The sequence below is a fragment of the Chiloscyllium plagiosum genome, chromosome 13 (assembly GCF_004010195.1).
Source record: "Chiloscyllium plagiosum isolate BGI_BamShark_2017 chromosome 13, ASM401019v2, whole genome shotgun sequence".
Taxonomy (NCBI): Eukaryota; Metazoa; Chordata; class Chondrichthyes; order Orectolobiformes; family Hemiscylliidae; genus Chiloscyllium; species Chiloscyllium plagiosum.
The window spans coordinates 13,606,111-13,624,151 of NC_057722.1; the positions used below are offsets into that span (position 1 = coordinate 13,606,111).

An 18,041-nucleotide genomic window follows, 5' to 3' on the forward strand; every position below is an offset into this window, starting at 1 on the left:
GGAAGGATCCCTTGGGGCCTTGGAAGGAAGTAAGGGGGGAGGTGTGGGTGCAAGTTTTGCATTTCTTGCGGTTGCAGGGAAAGGTGTCGGGAGTGGAGGTTGGGTTGGTGGGGGGGTGTGGACCTGACGAGGGAGTCACGGAGGGAGTGGTCTTTTCGGAACACTGATAGGGGAGAGGAGGGAAATATATCCCTGTGGTGGGGTCCGTTTGGAGGTGGCGGAAATGACGCGGATGATACAATGTATATGGAGGTTGGTGGGGTGGTAGGTGATTGGAGGGGCGGGGCTCAAGGGCGGAGGAGCGGGAAGTGGAGGAGATGCGGTGGAGAGCATCGTCGACCACGTCTGGGGGGAAGTTGCGGTCTTTGAAGAAGGAGGCCATCTCTGTTGTACGGTTTTGGAAATGGTCCTCCTGGGAGCAGGTGCGGCAGAGACGAAGGAATTGAGAATATGGGATGGCGTTTTTACAGGAGGCATGGTGGGAGAAGGTGTAGTCTAGGTAGCTAACAGCCAGGATGCGTCTTGAACTGTTTGTTGTAACTTTAAGGGAAATAATCCAAACTAAATTAAAATGTCATGAACTATGTGTTGGTTTCTATTCCCAAATTAGATTTCCAGCCTCCTGAAGGAAAGCCTCGAGACTGCTTACTTCAGATTCTGTGCAGGGATGAGAGAACTATCAACCTTTGTGCTGAAAGTGCTGATGATTGCCTGTAAGTAGGAGTTTAAATTTCACCTTGCTTTCAAAATGTTTGTGAATAGTTTGATTTTATCCAAGTGTTGGAATCTCAAACGTGCAACTTTTATCTTTCTCTGTCTTGTCATGTGCTATCTTGCTCTTGTCCCTCTCTGAGAGGGGATGGTAGACAAGGGGATAACTTTGCCCCACCTCTGTCCAGCCCACTCATGATTTTGAATCTCACCAAGGAAGATATGCATGTTAACCTTTTAACCTAAACAATATTTTGAATATTAAACAAATAGCAGCTTATTTGATCCTGTGGTATTTCTAGTTGGGTTATTTGAATGGAATAGGATCTGAATGGATTCTGAACATCCCTTGAACTGTGTTAATGCTTGTTATGGTTTGTGCAGGGCCTGGAAACTTGCACTTCAGGAGGCACGGACAAACACAGTGAGTCAAGTCTCTCGTATTCTACGTAACAGAATGAAAACTTATTGAGTTATAGGGATATATATATCGAGATCCTCACAGATTTTACTTGCAAACCAAAAATCTCTTTAAAACCTCATCTCTTTCAAGCAGTTTGACAGGGCACCTTTGGTGTTGCACACGAGTGTCAGAGTAGCCAAGTACTTTTTAAATCAGAGAATCTTTACCCCTTTGTTTCAATATTATACCTTCCACTCCATATTGTCGGTAGCAACTCTGACTCTCATTCTACCTTTTGCCAAGTGCCTGTAATTCACTAACGGAGCTAGACAACTGGTGTTAGCCAGCTTTTTGTTATTACCATCGCTACTTAACATGAGACTGTGCTGTTCCAATTATTCAGGCTTTTTCTGAACTCTTCCCTTCTGAAAAATTAGTAATAACCTCAACTGTGATTAAGCAAAGTTGCATGAGACATTAATTGGAATCATGTAGTATACATGAGTGAGCTGTGGCAATTGTTCACGTAAGACCTGTTGGCTGCTGATCATATGAACAATTGTTTAAGGAGCTCCAGTATATAATATTGTGGTGCCTCTATCATATGGTGTTCCTTAAGAAAATTTGATCCTGCATTTTGTTTCATTTGCAATTTATCTGTGCAGGCTTCATAACATGAAACTGAGCACAGTAAGTGATGAATGAATTGAGTGGTTCTGATTGTGGACTGTAACATCTGGGTGAGGGTTTGGTTTTTAAGAGCATTCTATACAGGGTATCAAAGTAGATGATATGTTGAACTAGGCAGATTAATGTAACGATATGGTGGCCCGGGGCATGCACAATTAAGCTAACTCAAAGTTAAAAATTCTTTTGAGTAGATCCTTTATCTCTTAATTCTTAATCGGGAATCAGTATTGAACAAACTGTCATACATAAAGTTTACAAGTCACTTGGACCAAATGAGGTGCGTTCAAAGCCATCAAAGGAAGTAAGAGTGAAGACTGCAGAGGTGCTGGCCATAATCTGAGTCCTCCTGAAGTTTGGAGGATGCTAGAGGACTGGAGAATTGTAAATGTTGCATCTTTGTTCAGAAAAGTTTGTAAAAATAAGCCCAACAATTACAGACCAGTCACTTGGTGGGGAAAAATCTAGCATCAAGTACTGGGAATAAAATTATCTGTCACATGGAAAAAATAGACTGATTTGGAAGAGACTGCAGGAATTGTGAAAGGAAAATTATTCAACTAGCAGGAGTATTTTGAAGCATTGACCGTGTAATTAAAGGCTATTGATGTGATGTGCATGGGATTCAAAAGGCATCTTGATACAGTAACACACAAGGGACAGGAGAGGAAAGTTAATCGATTGTGGAATAAAAGGAACACGAGCAAAACAGATACACAACCAGCAGAGTAAATGGAAACTGAGAGTTATGCTAAAAGGGTATTTTTCAGGGTGTAAGGAAGTTTGTAGTGCAATTCCAAGGATTGGTGTTCGTACTCTTGGTTTTCCTGATGCATAGAAATGATATGGTTCTTGGTAGGCAGAGAAAACATCAAACTTTGCAAAAGACGAAAAGCTTGAATATAAACTGAAGAAGACTGTAGAACGTCAAAAAGACATTGATAGGTTGGGGGTGTGGGTAGGTAGGTGGCAAATTAAATTCAATGATATTTAGTACAAAGAACATACAGAGACGGTATAAAATTAATTCTCAAGGATGCATCATAGCATAGAGACCTGAGAATATCTGTGCAGAAAGGATTAAAGGTGTCAGGGCATTTCCTAAAAGAAGAAAAAAATGTTCTTGGGGCTTCATTAATTTGGGCAAATTGCAAGAGCAGGGAATTTATATGGAACTTGTCTTGGATGCCGGTTAGACCTCAGAAATAGAGTGCTAAATACCACCATTTCGGAAGGATGTGAATGCACTGCAGAGTGTGAAGCACAGGTTTACAAGAATGGTTTCAGAGATGAGAAACTTCTATTACAAGGATGTTGCGACTCACCTCCTTGGAGAGGTGATGGTTGAGGACAGATTTGAAGTGTTTTGCCAAAAAAGCAAATGCGAGGTGAGGGGGGAAATAAAGGACATGCTGATACAGCAAGTGGTTTGGATTTGCAAGGCACTATCTGGACATCAAGGTGGAGGGGGCAGCAGGTTCAATTAAGGATTCAAGGGGACATAGAAATATCCAGTAGAAACAATATTCAGGGATTATGAGTAAGTGAGTCAAAATGCTCCAAATGCCAGTGCAGAAACAATGGGCAGAATGGTCACCTCTTGCAACATTATAATCTTCATTTCTCTATAAAGCTGTGGTTGAGTGCCTTCCTTTTTAGATGACTCTCTTGGTTTTGTGGTCTTAGCAAAGCAGACCTTGTTTGAAGAGTGTAGAGTATTGAGAGTCACAGTTTTGATTAGATCTTCTTTGACAACATCTTTTCTGGAAGATCTTAATAAAACTGAGTGGTCTGACCAGTAAGAATCACCTCTTATTTCAGTTTCCCTGATGGATGTATTCAGGGGAAAAGCTGACTTCCCTCCAGCCCAGGACAGGTCTACCCCTAACCCTATTCCTACTGCAGATCTGTCCTGAAATTTGTTTGTGCTCTTGAAGTTTGACCAGATGAGGATATGTAATCATGATGAAATTCACTGATGAATAATCTTAATCTAATGGATAACTTTTTAATAATTTCATCACACTTGCATTTCTATGACAGAGTGACACTTTTTTCAATTTTGTTTTGTTAATGAATGAATACAAAATGCCTAAAATTAATTTCCATGTGGTCTATAAATTTTTGAATTGAATTATCATTGTGTATTTTTATTTGTAGAATTTGTGGCTTAAGAAATTGCAGTTTTTCTCTCCAGGAATCTTAAGAATAAATTTTGTTTTAATATAATCCATTACAGAGCCTTGCTCCCGAAATTGCCTTGGATGATGTTGCTTACGCCTCTGCTCCCCCACCTTATACAAGTTACCCTGCAGCACCAGCGCAGGTAAGTATACCCATTAGAGAAATAAGATTGCCCCTTTCCCATGGCTGCGAGTCTGTTTCCCTTTTGCTCTGCTTGGTCAAACTTGCTCGCAAAAGTAATAATCGCAGTATTGCAGATTTGGTCTTAGCTCCCTGTGTAGTTTTCAGAGTTAGTGTCAGGAGTGGTCTGATTTGTACCCAGACAGAGAAAAGCAGAGTGGGAGTTAGTGGGTGGGAAGGAGGAAGGACAAATGGATAAGGCAGAGGGGAAGTGTACGAGAGAGATTAAATCTTCATCTTCCTTTACTTAACAATATACCTTTTTGTTTCCCATTGAGGTGAAGGGGGTTTGGGTGTTGATCATTGTTTACTGCTGAGTATCTGTTGTGTTTATTCGTGGCTGAGGCTGTCCTTGGGGACATGAGTAAACAGTTAGCCTTTTGCTTTTTGAAACCATAGAAAATAGGTGCAGGAGTAGGCCATTTGCCTCTTCAAGCCTGCACCACAATTCAATATTATCATGGCTCATCCATCTCAGTATCTCACTCCTGCTTTCTTCCCTTACCCCTTGATCCCTTTAGCTGCAAGGGACAGATTCAGCTCTTTCTTGAATGTGTTTAATTAACTGGCCCCAACATCTTGTTGTGGGAGAGATTTCCACAGGTTCACAATGCCTCCTCTCAGTCCTGAATGGCTTACCCCTTTTATGCTTAAACCTGTTCTGCCATCCACAAGATTATTGCTGATCTGTGACCTAACTGCTCATGTCTCCTTTGACCCATATCCCTTAATATCTTTGAGAAAGATCTATCGATCGAAGGGTTCCATAATTTGATTCCTCATGGATCTTCGTCAAAATTTTGGATTATGATGGTAGTTCTGGATTTCCCAACAGATGTAGACGTTTTCTTTGTCTTGTTACCTGCATTCTCTAAACGTTGATCAAATCACTTCTGAACCTTTTAAATTCTGGAGAATTCAACCCCAGTTGATACGCAAAATTGAACTTTCAGATATCATTGGTGAATTTCCGTATTATTTCCTTTGAGTCCAATATATCCTTCCTAAGGTAGGATGCCTGGAACCAGAACTCCCCAATAAGGCTTTGGTGTATTTGAATCACAGTATTGCAGAATTGTTACAAGGCAGCAGGAGACCATTCAGCCTATAGGTTCCGCACAGGGTGTCTGATTGAACAGTTCACCTTGTGCCATTGCTTTTGACCAATAAATTGTTTTTCAGATAACAATCTCTAGCTCCCTGTTGACTAACTCAATTGAACCTGCCTCCAGCATGCTCTCAAACAACGCAGATGTCTTTAACCACCTTACCTGTTCAAAAAGACCACTATCATCCCAGTGCCAAAGAAAAAGCAAGCAATGTGCTTTACTGACTGCTGCCCAGTGGCTCTGACATCCATCATTATGAAGTGCTTCAAGAGTTATTAATGGCACATATCAAGTCCAATCTCCCAATTGCCTTGATCTGCTACAATTTGCCTGTTGTCACAATAGGTCCACGACAGATGCCATCTCCCTGGCCCTGCAGTCATCCCTGGAACATCTGTATAACAAGGACACCTACGTCAGAGTCCTATTTATTGACTTTAGTTCTGCCTTCAATGACACAATTCCAAACAACCTTATCTCTTAACTCTGAGAACGTGGAGCAAGTATATCCTCGACCTTCTGGCCTGCAGACTGCAATCGGTAAGGTTAGGCGACAACACCACCCCCACGATGATTCTCCTCACTGGTGCCCCAACAAGGCTGCTACTCTACCCCTTAATGCACTCCTTATATGCTCTTAACTATTTGTCAAAATTCACCTCTCTCTCCATTTACAAATTTGCTGCTGATACCACCGTAGTGTGTCAAACAGCAATGAGACAGTACAGGAAAGAGATCAACAGCTTAGTGGCATGGTGTAAAGACAACAATCTCTCCTTCAATGTCAGCAGAACGAAGGAGCTGAACGAAAGCATCCTATCTGGATGCACCACAGCTTGGTATGGCAACTGCTGTGCCCAAGACTGCAAGAAATTTGAGTTGTGAATGTGGCCCAGTGGATGACGAAAACCAGCCTTCCTTCTATTGACTCTGTCTATACTTGCTGCCTTGGGAAAGCAGCTAATATGATCCAAGACCCCTCCCATCCTGGTTATACTGTCTTTCACCCTTTTTCCATTGGGCAGAAGATTATAAAAGTTTGAAAACACATGCTAACAGTTTAAGAACAGCTTCTTCCCTGTTGTTATCAGAATTGTGACTGGACTTTTCATAGATTAGAGTTGCTCTTTCTCTGCACCTTCTCTGTAGCTGTAACACTATACTCTGTTCTGTTATCCTGATGTCCTTATGCATGGTATGATTTGTCTGGATAGCACGCAAGTTGATACTTTCACTATATCTCAGTACATGTGACAATAATAGATCGAAGCAAACCAAAGGTGCCTTATGGAAGTACATCAGTGAGATCCCCTTTATCCTGGTGCATGTTAATCCTTCAGAAAACTCCAGCAAATTGATTTAAATGTGATTTCCCTTTGATAAAACCACTCTGGTTCTTCCTGATTACCTTGAAGTTTTCTAAGTGCAGGTTGTTCTGCTGTAATGCACGTTTCACCAATAGGGATTCACTGTAATGCAATTGACAATTGGGAAGCTGTTTCTACAGTGTGCAAACTTTTAAAATGTGTGTTGGCTGTAACTGTAAACACTTTAATTGCTGTTTCTGAAGCACGATTTTTCTATAACGCAGGATTGCACAAGAACACAACCATCGTGTTATAGAAGTTCTGACTACACAAATTTGTCGAGAGATATTATTGCTCACACCACCACCTTCACCTCAGACGTTAAACTAACTAAAAGTTTCCTGTTTCCTATCTTTCTCTCGCCTCGAGTAGAGAGATTATATTTGCTACTTTCCAATCTGATTAGACTTTTCCTAAATTGAGGTTGTTTTGGAAGATGAATGCAAATGCATCTATTAGTCATCTCTTGTACTCTCATAGGAGACTTGTCAGCCACAGCTCCATTGATTTGATTAGTAATGCTTTCCTTTTTTGGAGTGAATTTGCGTAAGTTCCCTCTCCCTTCCGCCACCTCATTTACAGCCAATATTGGAATGTTTTGTTTTTGCATCTTCTATGGTGAAAATAGAAGAAAAATGTTTGTTTGATCTGTGATTTACTTGTGATCTAATATTAACTTTCCATTCTCAGTCTCTAGAGAACTCACTGTAGTTCTATTTTTATTTGCCTGCAGAAAAAACTTGGTATCCATTTTGACTTTTGTAGCTAGTGTTCTGTTCTGGTGTAAATTTCTTCTTCTGATTTGAGTTTTTCAGTTATTCTTTCATGAGAATGTAAACAATGGCAATTATCTGACCTGCCATGCATCTTTGCTCAGATATGTATTTTTCCCTTAATTTGATGCTTTCCTGTTAGGTTGTACTTGCTCTACACTGCATGCCTGCTTTCAGTGCTGAGGGATGAGTAGCTGAGAAGCAATTATTGTTGTCAGTCCATGATTTTTTTTGCTCAACAAGTGATTTGACCATTTGGCAGGAGGTTTAGGTTTGGATTGAACAAAGAGGGGTGAAAATTGAGCACAATTACAACATTTAGGAAATCTGAAAATCATTTTTCTTCTGGTGGGATGAGATTTATGCACAGTTTGATGCTCTTGAATATAAGTGATGCTTCAAGATCTGAACATTAGGCATGCTGAACAATGGACATGGTATTTTTCAGGTTTACAGTTATGATTCATATAGTGGTACTTATACTGCTCAGCCACCAACTGCTTCACAGCAAGTAGTCTACACATCCAATGGACAGCCTTACGCAGTGACCTATCAGTATCCCTATAATGGTGAGTCTATATTTGTAACCGTGATTTCCATCTGTTTTATGTTTTCAGAAGCCACGACTCTACAGACAGCGTTCATGCTCTTACTAATAGGAAAGCGAGCTGTTTGATTTGTGAGTGAAAATCTGAGGTTGCAAGCACAACTTCCAGGTTCTAATATAATGTTTCAAAGTCAATCTTTGATAAGCAGCCTGTGATGAGAATTGAAATGTGTATATGCAGAAGCTCATGCATTTTTCCTTCATGAGGACAGTCAGATCAGTTAGTGAAGCACAAAGCTACAAAAACCGTCAGAAAATAAGAAAGCCCCAGAGATGCTGAATAGCTGAAGGCAGAAATGAAACATGGAGAAAGAAAACTGACACTTCAGATCATGATATCCCTTGATCAGAACCTCTGTGGGCTGGTGGAGAGTGAGATCATGGAGACATTTCAGTTCAGTTCCTAAAGTGGAGACAGTGGGACTTGGTGTGAGCTCAAGTGCTTGCTGTAACTTTCAGATGAAGTTGTACTCTGTGGATGACTGGTGAGGAAAGCATTGGGAATGTTGATGTGAAGAAATGGTGCATGGGATGACTGGCACGATGAGGCATTTTGAAGTGGGTGGAAACAGCTGGCACAAGATTGGAAGTGGAGAGGGATTCTGAACTAGGGGTTCATCTGTCTGTCATACTTCAGGCTAAATTCAGCTGCATCAGCTAGGGCAGTTGATGGGATTAAGTCCAGAGACACATGGGCATAAGTGGCACCCAAGCTTCAGCTGTCTGATTAATTAATTTGAGGTAATAGCCAGGTCTTAATGTTGAAGTGTGTAACATGGAATTAGCAGAGCATGCCACATTAAACACACTGTCTCATTTAATAGAGTTCAATCACTTGATCTCAAGCATTTGCAATCATTACGTTATTGTTGATGGCATTAGCCTTGAAGGTATCTAGATTTAATGGCACTGCTGGACATTGATATCACATTGAGTACAGCTCTGATCTCTTTTGGACTGGAACACGTCTGCAGAAGGAGATGGTGTCTCTAACTTCCCCAGTCCTCAGGTTCACACATTTTCAGTATGTAAGCAATGAGCTCAAGGTGAAAATTCAGTTTGGCCTGAATGGGAGATCACCTGTAGGGATGATGCAGGAGAACAGTTGACAGTGCTGAGACCAATTTGACGGTGGTTCATGCCAATATGAATCATTAGCAGGAATAGGCCCTTCGGCCCTTCTGGATGTGCTGTGCCATTCAATAAAATCATGGCCGATCTTACTGTGATATCAACTCCACATTCCTGCCTATAACCTTTTTTGACTCCCTTGTTAGTGAAGAAAATCCAATGTAATGCTTCAACTTTCATTAAATGCAAATGTGTGTTACTTGAAAATCCTTTCACTGAATGGACACTTAGTGGGTCTGTAAACAAAAATAAAATTCTGGAAAATCTCAGCCGGTCTGGCAGCATCTGTGGAGAGAAATTGAAGTTAACATGTTGGGTTCAGTGACCCTCCTCCAGAAGAAGGGTCTACACTTCCTCCTTCCTGTTGTCACGATTTTTGGGAGAAATTCTTTATCAAGTATTGGGTAATTGTAATTTGGTGTTGATGTTTCCAGTTTGATTTTGGTTCTCTGAAGAAAGCTCCTTGATCTGAAATTTTCCTTTTTTTGTCTCTTCATATAAGCTGCCAGATCAGAGTATCGCCAGCATTTTGCTTTTTTTATAGCTTCCAATTTCCAGTATTGGCACAATTGTGCTTTTCTGCTTTGATTTTTGCTGTCAAGTATTATGTAGTTTCAGGCTCTAGGCATGGGGTGGTGCTGTTGGACAAATCTCCAAAGGCCTTTTTGAAATGCACAGAAAATACAAATGTACAGTGTCAGAGCTGACTTGAATTGAAATGTTGTAATGAGAACTGTACAATTCACAACACGCTCACTGACTGCCAGAAATCCCATTACCTACCTTCCAATTTTATATATTAAAAAGAAGCTGACATGGTTTCTGGGGTCAGTTCTTAACTAGAAAACAAGTATGCTGTGGTATTCTAGCCTAATTCCTTGTCCAAGCTGAATAATGAGATCGTGGACCAGCTGGGAAATCCTAAACTCCATTCATGTTTCTGTAGATCGCACACTTTCTTCAAATACACCTCGGTAATTGAAGCTTTTCTGATTGCTATGCAGCTGATATTTCTTGCAGGATTTTGAGGCTGTCCAGCCTTTGGATTTGATCAGAGTTTATAAGTTACCAAGTAAATCCATATTGTGTTGTGTGTTTACGAAGCATTCTTAATTTTGTTAACATTCGCATGCTGGCCATGTACTTGGCTGTGACCTTCACTCAGGTTCCTTTGGTTTTACATTGACAAATGAGCTGTGTAAGCTGCCAATATGGGATGGCCATGGAGAACATCCATTATTAGGAGCATGGCACGTGGTCTTTTAATATTACACAGCTCCAGTCCATTCCTGCATTAATCTCCCATGTATATCCCTCACTTATGCCTCCTCATGGGATTACCTGTGTTTACCAATGTCATTAGTTGCAATTAGGATGGCTTTCAGCCATGTCAGTCAGTGTGACTGTGAAAGAGATGTTTTTATTACCTGTTTGAGTCAGAGGTTTGCAGCACAGAAGAAGACCTTTTGGCCCACTGAGCCCGTACTGACTGATAGAGAAACCCAATTAGCTTAAATTCTCTGCTCTTTTCCTGTAACCTTGCAAATTATTTTTCTATAAGTATTGATCCAATTCCCTTACCAATGTTCTCAGTGATAACTGGCTGTGTAAAGTCTTTTGACGTTTCGGGCATGAGCCTTTCTTCAGGAAGGATGCTGCCTGACCTGCTGTGCCTTTCCAGCAACACATTTTCAGCTCTGATCTCCAGCATCTGCAGTCCTCACTTTCTCCTGTGTAAAGTCTTTGTCTCCTGATTTCCTGCTGTTTTTTCTGTTAATGATCTTAAATCTCTGATCCACTGACAGTGAGTGAATGTTTATTTGTTCTCACTGCTGAGTCTTTCCAGTCACTCCCATCACAGCCTCACTGGTATCTAATATTCTGGTAGATGAATGTTGGGGTCGGTGCAAGAAGTTGGTGTTTGATATTGAGTGACTGTGTCTGTAAACTATACACAGGCAATCCTAAGTGCACCCCCCCACCTCTTGCATGCATGCACCCTCCGTCTGTGTGTAACTTGGTGCGGTGTCTAAGCAACAGTATAACATAGTAGCTTCTGCTATGGAACAGGATTGAAAAGAAATGTGGATCTCTCAATGTTTACAACATTGAGTCCATGAATTGAAGCGATAAAAGAAATCATTTGTGAAGTTGTGATAGGAGAGAGAAGACCATGGAGAGATGGGGAAAAAAAGCTGGAGAGTTGAATATTTTCACTGCACTATTGCATGGACTTTTGACTAGCGAGTTGGAAATCTACATAAGCAAACTGTTTAGAGTGTCAACTATTTATATGTAGAAAACTCAGTTTATTTTCCCCTTTTGTTCATCTTTAACCTTCCTGTAGAATTATAGCAGCCACAATGAGCCTTATCTCATGCTGGTTATCACATTTTGGATGATGTTGCAATGTGCTTCAAGACTGACTGTGACGTTACTATGGCTTTAAGAGGTGTATTTTGTCCTGGTTTCCTTTTTGAAGAGAGGTTTTAAGGCAGAGGTGTAAAGCAGTCTACTAGAGTAAACAGCTTGAGAGGTCTTGGATTTTTTTCTAAAGTTGGAACAATAGAAGCAGCCTGAATGGGTATGGTCCCCACTCTCTCTCACAGAACCAGAGATTTTTAGCTTTCAACAGTTGCTGTTGGGGTCTTGCATTAGAAGCTATTGTTCTTCCCTTTTGATTACAGCCAGAAGCTGGGGGTTCTCTTCCTGCTAATGGAGTTGCATGTGAGACCACCTGTTTTCTGAATTTGCCTTTTGCTAAAGGTGTGTTACGGGATGTTACTATATTGGAACAGTTAATTAATAGTTACTGTATTTATTGTTCTTTTAAATTTTTTTCAGTAGACTTGTTATTCCAATTTGTTCCTTTGCTGTATTTTAATTATAGTGGATGAATAGACTCTGATGTGCTTTAAATCCAATAGTTTGACCAATTGAATTGTATGGAACACAACCTTATATTTATGATTATCTTTAACGTAAGAAAAAGTTAGAGTCTTAGACTCTCATATTTTGAGGGGTTTGATCTAGTATATTACAGTGATGTTAAGGTCATTTTCTTGGATGTGTTTGTTTTGAAGGTGATTGGGAGTCATAGCTGGTCTTGGAGCAAGGTTAATACACAGTTTGTTTCAAAAGAGTCTTTAGGATCTCCAGCAGACGGTAGTGGTATTTATGTCTGAAACTGCAGCAACTTCTCTGGATAAAAATCACTACCTCCAGCAGCATAGATTAAATGCTATATAACAATACAAACTATGCACAATAAGCCATTGCTAGTTATTTACAGCAGCAGTGGGATGAACCCTTTTACTGTGCTGGCAGGGAAGAGTGGTGCCAACGATTAAACGAATGACACCATTATAGCAACTGCAATATAAGTCAGACAAGAACTGGACAATTGGTATTTGTATTTTAACAAATGATGTGTGGTGCAGTATTATAGCAATTAGAATTCCTATAAAATCAGACTTGAGATTCCCAACTTCTTTGTATTTATTATTAAACTATGAGCCTGGTGGCCCTCTGTCTCTCTTTTTCTAAATTTCCTGTTTTGTCCTCCTCCCTTCCTCTTATTTTTGCCCATCCCATCCTTGCTCCTTACTGTTTTCAGCAAGTGAAAGTTGAAAATCATAGATGGGAGTTAATTTTTTTCAAAAGTGGTAGTTGGGCCAGGTACAAATCTTGTATTCATTCTGGAATTCTCTCCCTAAACCACTTTCACGTTTTCCTCTCCCCTCCTCTCTGTTTACCCCCCCTCTCTCTTCCATACCTCTCCTCTTTTTTTTCTCTTGTTTTCCTCCTCCCCCATCTCTGTCCTTTTGCCTAATGCCTTGTGAAATAATGAGAAAGACCATTAATGTTTCAGATTGATGGTCTGGGGTAAAACCACAAGTGTGGTTTACACTGCATTTGCTCAAGTAGTCATGGAGGCTACTACTGACGAGGTGGAGCTCGGCTGTGTACAAAAGGAGATTTCATTGGCAGCAAATACCTGGTTGATTTGGGGAATGGTGACTCATTATCAATGACAAAGGCTTTCTGCCTGCCAATAACATTGTGATTTGCTCCCTGAAGAGCCAAAAGGATCATCTTAGCCAACCGTGTTGACCAGACCATTGCACTACTGTTCCATTCTTTCACTCTGTCCCGATGCCTCTGGTTTTCGGTACTGTGAGTTTTAACCAGTAGAATTATATGTCGGATGTTCATAATTTTTCGCTTTAGCTTGAATCTATTTACTTGTAATAATTAAAAATTCTTGTTAAGTGTGGAAAACGTCATGCTTTCTGTCAACCTGAGTTAAAAAGCAAGGTAAATTAGGAAATTTTGCTTACTGTGGTAAAATCTTCTACTTTTTTTGTAGTGACTCTGGACACAGCAGAGCTTGCAAATCTGCTGAGGCATAAGTCGTCGGAATGTCTGTGTGGTTCTGTCAAATATGTTCTGATCACATTCTGTTATTGTATTACCTGCATGTTAATTGGTTAATTGATCTCATTTTCCTCTCCTCCTCAGGTCCTTACCCACCACCGACCAATCACGTGATTATTGAAGACCGGCGGCGTGATGATGGTGACCTTGCTCTGGGCATGGTGGCAGGTGCTGCCACTGGCATGGCACTGGGCTCACTGTTCTGGGCATTCTAGAACTCTGGACAGCTGAGTTCTTCTGCTACTTACATTGCCTTCACTTTCCTGGTAGACTTCCTCCATGCAGTTTACACCTTACCTCAAGTCCATATCACTTACTGCACTCATACAATTGCTTTGTTACTATATGATACTTTTAATCTTATTAAAGCAAATTCTGCAATCTTGAGTGACCTGTCTGAGCAAAATTAAGTCGTGTGTCTGTTTATGTCAAAAAATAGCAAAATTTAAAATTAACTTACTTTTAGTCATGGCTTTCTTGAAATGTCAATGCGTTTCTCAAATTCTAATTTTATAACTTCAAGAATTATTTTGAACATGAATGTGAGATAAGAGAGTGTTGGAGTGGAGTTGGTATACTGTCATGGGTTGGTTTTTGAGTTCAGTCCAGGATATTGAGATTAAATTTTTTCATACTTATCATCTCTACTCTTTTGACGTGCGGATTGAATTGTAGTGCACATTCGGCTGAATCTGGGTCTTTCATATCAAGTGGGCGAGTTAGTTCCTACTCAACTCACTTTCAGGTGTGACTAGGAAAATGTAATTTCAAGCTGTTATCAGTCTGCTTAGCAACCAGTTAACGAGGGTGCTCTGCTGGTGTATTGAGAAGTTACTGCCTTGGTTGCAACATAGATTTACAAGTGTCATCGGGTTTTTGTCTCAAAAAAAAGACCCTTTAGGTTAGGGTTGATCTCTATATTTGCAAAATTACTCTAGACACCAAATTTAGATATTCTTCATTAGTTGCTAACAATGGGGGAAAGAAGTCCCAGTAAATTGCACCCCAACTGTGTATACCGTGGATAGGCCAACATACAAGGAATGTGAGAGGCAAAATGTGCAAATTGTCCACATTCTTCTTTATTGCTGTTTCCCATCCCAAAGTTAATATGCTGATTTACCCAAGAGAAGTTGAGGAAAGAACAGCCAGTCTGATGAAAGCCATCACCATTACTGAACTCTCTCCTATTTGGTACGTAATTGAATGTCCTGAATGTTTGTGCCTCTATTGAGGCCATGCATTTCTCACTAAATAATAAAGATCTCATCTGCATACACTTCCTATTCACCAGGACAGATTAATAATTTGTACTCTGACTCAACCACAATAGAGGATGCAAAAACAGAATGGAGAATTCTCTCTGCACAAATATCCTATTGTTCCTGAACTATTAACTAGTCTTTTCTGTTCAAGGATCTTATGTCTAACATTTTTAGCCCTTACCTGTGTCCTCAGGCATCATTTTCCTGACTTGGTTATAAATGTTGTTAACTTGTTCTGTTTTGGAATTTAGATGCCCACTTGAGCCAACTCCTGGCAAAGTATTGAGTTCATACTTCCTAAATCCTTCCTCAAAATGTTGTACTCTGGATCATTCTCACTGATTTTCATAATACATTTTTCATAATGCATGCTGGTTTTCCCTTGTGCCATTGTCACTAAACCTGAAGCCAGTGCTTTGCATGGTGTCTGACAAGAGCATCATAAAGCCTCTCTATCACTTATGTCTGATTGTTCACACTCTCCATCCCAGTGTTTTAATTGACTTTTCACTTTGTTCAGCACATTGCCTCAACATAGAAAGTGACTTCAAAAAACCTGTCTCTACATCTATCCGTTTTTATCCAGTTTTGGATGCTTAAAATGCACAACATTTTAAATCAATATAATTTATATTTACTCAAATTAAATTTCAGCTACCATTTGCCAATTTAATTGCATTATATTTCACTTCTTTAAAAAAGAGCCATTTCATGAACCATTAGATAAATGAATCTCTCTTTCCTTGCTTTCCAGTTTGCATCCTTGATATCCTGTGTCAAATTGAAGTTTTGTAGGTGTCCAATGCCTATCACTTTAATTGTGTCAGACTGCAAAGGTGATGTAACCTTTTGAAGTCTGAAATCATATTGTTTTACTTTTTTTCAACTTTCTATTTTGTACTTCCAGTGTTCAATTTGATGCTGTGCATATGAATTCTTCTTAAATATACTAATATCTCTCTCTTTGTCTATCCAGCCCTCTGCTAATATTCTGGCCACACCATTACCATCAAATGTTATGTAGCTTTTGTCTCTGACTTGAACCTGACATGACGATTTGTATTTAACTCCGCCTTGAAGGTAAAGATGCAGTAAATTTAGAAGCAACTTAGTGGAAATCAATGGGGTTGACATCACTATTGAAAGATTAGTGTTATCCAGACAGAACCGACCTGTGAATTTAGTGAAGACGAAATCTGAATAGGTAGACATTTATTTCATAACTATGGCTGGGTGCAAGATTCAGAAAAGAAATGTTGAATTGCTTTACCTGTTGCAACTATTGGATATAGTCAGAACAGTCCGTTGTTGATGGAAAAACTTTTGCACTTTTAGTTGCTGTAACTTACAATTTCTAAGTCTTAAGCTTCAACTCCATGCAGTTTGAGATGGTTTTATAGACTCCTACATCATAGTCTTCACATGAGCTCTGCAAAGCTAGTCTTCCCCTTCCCACACCTGTACCACTGAAAAATTTGGTAACCAGTATTCCGCTGTGCACTCTGCTTCTTCTTTGGGGTAATCAGATGTTCGAGCCAAGTGTTTTTAAAAATTGAAGGAAACTGACTGTGGGCAAAGCACTTCAGTAAAAGACTAGACAAAAAAATTGCTTGGAATCAACTTGTGTCTCTAAGCTTTGTCTGAACTTCAAACTGCTCCTGGCTAATCAGGTGTGCCTTTTTCTTAAACTCTGAAGACTGCTTTTTTTTTGTTGTTGCAGTGAATTGTTTATCTGTGCTAGCCTGGAAATTCCAACTTGTTGATAGACCAGCATAAATACAGCCAAGGTTTTGAGTTTTAGCTAATAGTGGGCAATATCGCCTGTCTCTGCCTTTTGGGTTTATCAACTGCTGGATCTTGAGTTTACCTTGGACTGTTATGATGATGTCATCAATAAGGAAGGAACCAAGACAGTGCCTGTCCCCTTCACATGACTCTTCCACTAAATTCTGCTTGCCATTCTTTCCTCGGACCTCATTTTGTATTTGCCTCTCTCGAAACCAACAGGAAAACCTACCTTTTGGACGCATAATAATGAGGAAGTGTGGAAGGTGGGTTGATGGTGTTTTATTGTCTGCAATAAATGAGCAGTTGAGTAGAAGCAGTGTTTTTATTTTTGGGGAGGTTAAAAAGAGTACACATGGTGATCAGTCTGAAGTTCATCCTCCAGTCAGTTTTCTTAATTAAAAGAGGTTGCTTAAGGTTTTTTCTCTCAATGATTTCCTGACTAATTATAAGTTCTGTTAGATATGTGACCCCCACATCTTAACTATTAGAACAACTACATTATCCAATGTGCTTTGTCTTATTCAGCAGACTAATGACATTGACCAATCAGATCGGCTTTTTAGCCCATTTACAATTAAGTCTCTGTCCAGAAACGACAGACCTTGGGGGAGAAAAAAATGGCTGAAGGGGGGGAAGCAGTGAGTTGTAAGCAATAAGTTGTTGACCTCAACAAATAGGGTGGACAAGAGAATGTAAACAGAGGAGAATGCAGTGGGAAGGTGAGGCAAGTGCTGAAAGTTGATGAGAATTTTGGTTTTGAAAATGGAAGCGATACAATGAAGTGACACTGTGTACAATTCAGCGGTTGAAATGAATTGCTATTTTGTAGCCCTGTTGAATGCACACTGCAGTCGTCTACACTTTTTTATTCCCTCTGATCTCTATTCTCTCTATGCTTCTCTCTTTGGATCCATTTTCTGTGTTTTTGCACTAATTGTTGGAGATGTGTCCTCTGCTGTGAAATTGTGCAATTTCTGTGTGTGCAGATGTTACCTTTATAATTCTTGTTGATTACTATGATTAATGATCAGTGCAATAACGCTTCTAGAAATGTTCTGTCAAAAGTAGTTGAGTCGGTTGTATTTCTGTGATCAATATTGCTGATTTATATCATAAAACTTTGTTTCTGTGGAATGAGATTGTGTACTTAAATAAACCGATTTAATTGTACAGCTGTCCTGTCTCTTAGTCAAAAACAGAGTGTATAGTTTCACCAGATTGGTCACAATTGGAGATTGTGGCACTTCCTGTGGTATAGTGTTGAACGAGCATCAACAAATGTATGTGAACCTAAGTGCTGCAGCCCTCTAACCAAGCCATGTTTTGTTTTCTTTTCCCCATTCCCTCTCCCGAAAGGATGTTTTTTTTTGCTGGAGTGCACTGCAACTGGGTGCTTAAT

General features: G+C 39.9%; 1 protein-coding gene across 3 annotated transcripts in view; it reads left to right on the forward strand.

Moving 5' to 3' along the window:
• The window catches only part of plekhb2 (pleckstrin homology domain containing, family B (evectins) member 2), a 32,005-nt gene extending 14,193 nt beyond the window's left edge, over window positions 1–17,812 (forward strand). For 2 of the 3 annotated variants that reach the window (XM_043701920.1, XM_043701921.1), the window contains exons 4-8: window positions 611–713; window positions 1,096–1,135; window positions 4,041–4,127; window positions 7,863–7,983; window positions 13,674–17,812. In XM_043701920.1, the coding sequence (XP_043557855.1) occupies window positions 611–713; window positions 1,096–1,135; window positions 4,041–4,127; window positions 7,863–7,983; window positions 13,674–13,804 (482 nt within the window). In that variant the 3' untranslated portion in view covers window positions 13,805–17,812. Of the gene's footprint in view, window positions 1–610; window positions 714–1,095; window positions 1,136–4,040; window positions 4,128–7,862; window positions 7,984–8,031; window positions 8,094–13,673 lie in introns of all 3 variants that reach the window. The other variant, XM_043701922.1, reaches the window with a different exon arrangement.
• The last annotated feature ends 229 nt before the right edge of the window (window positions 17,813–18,041 follow it).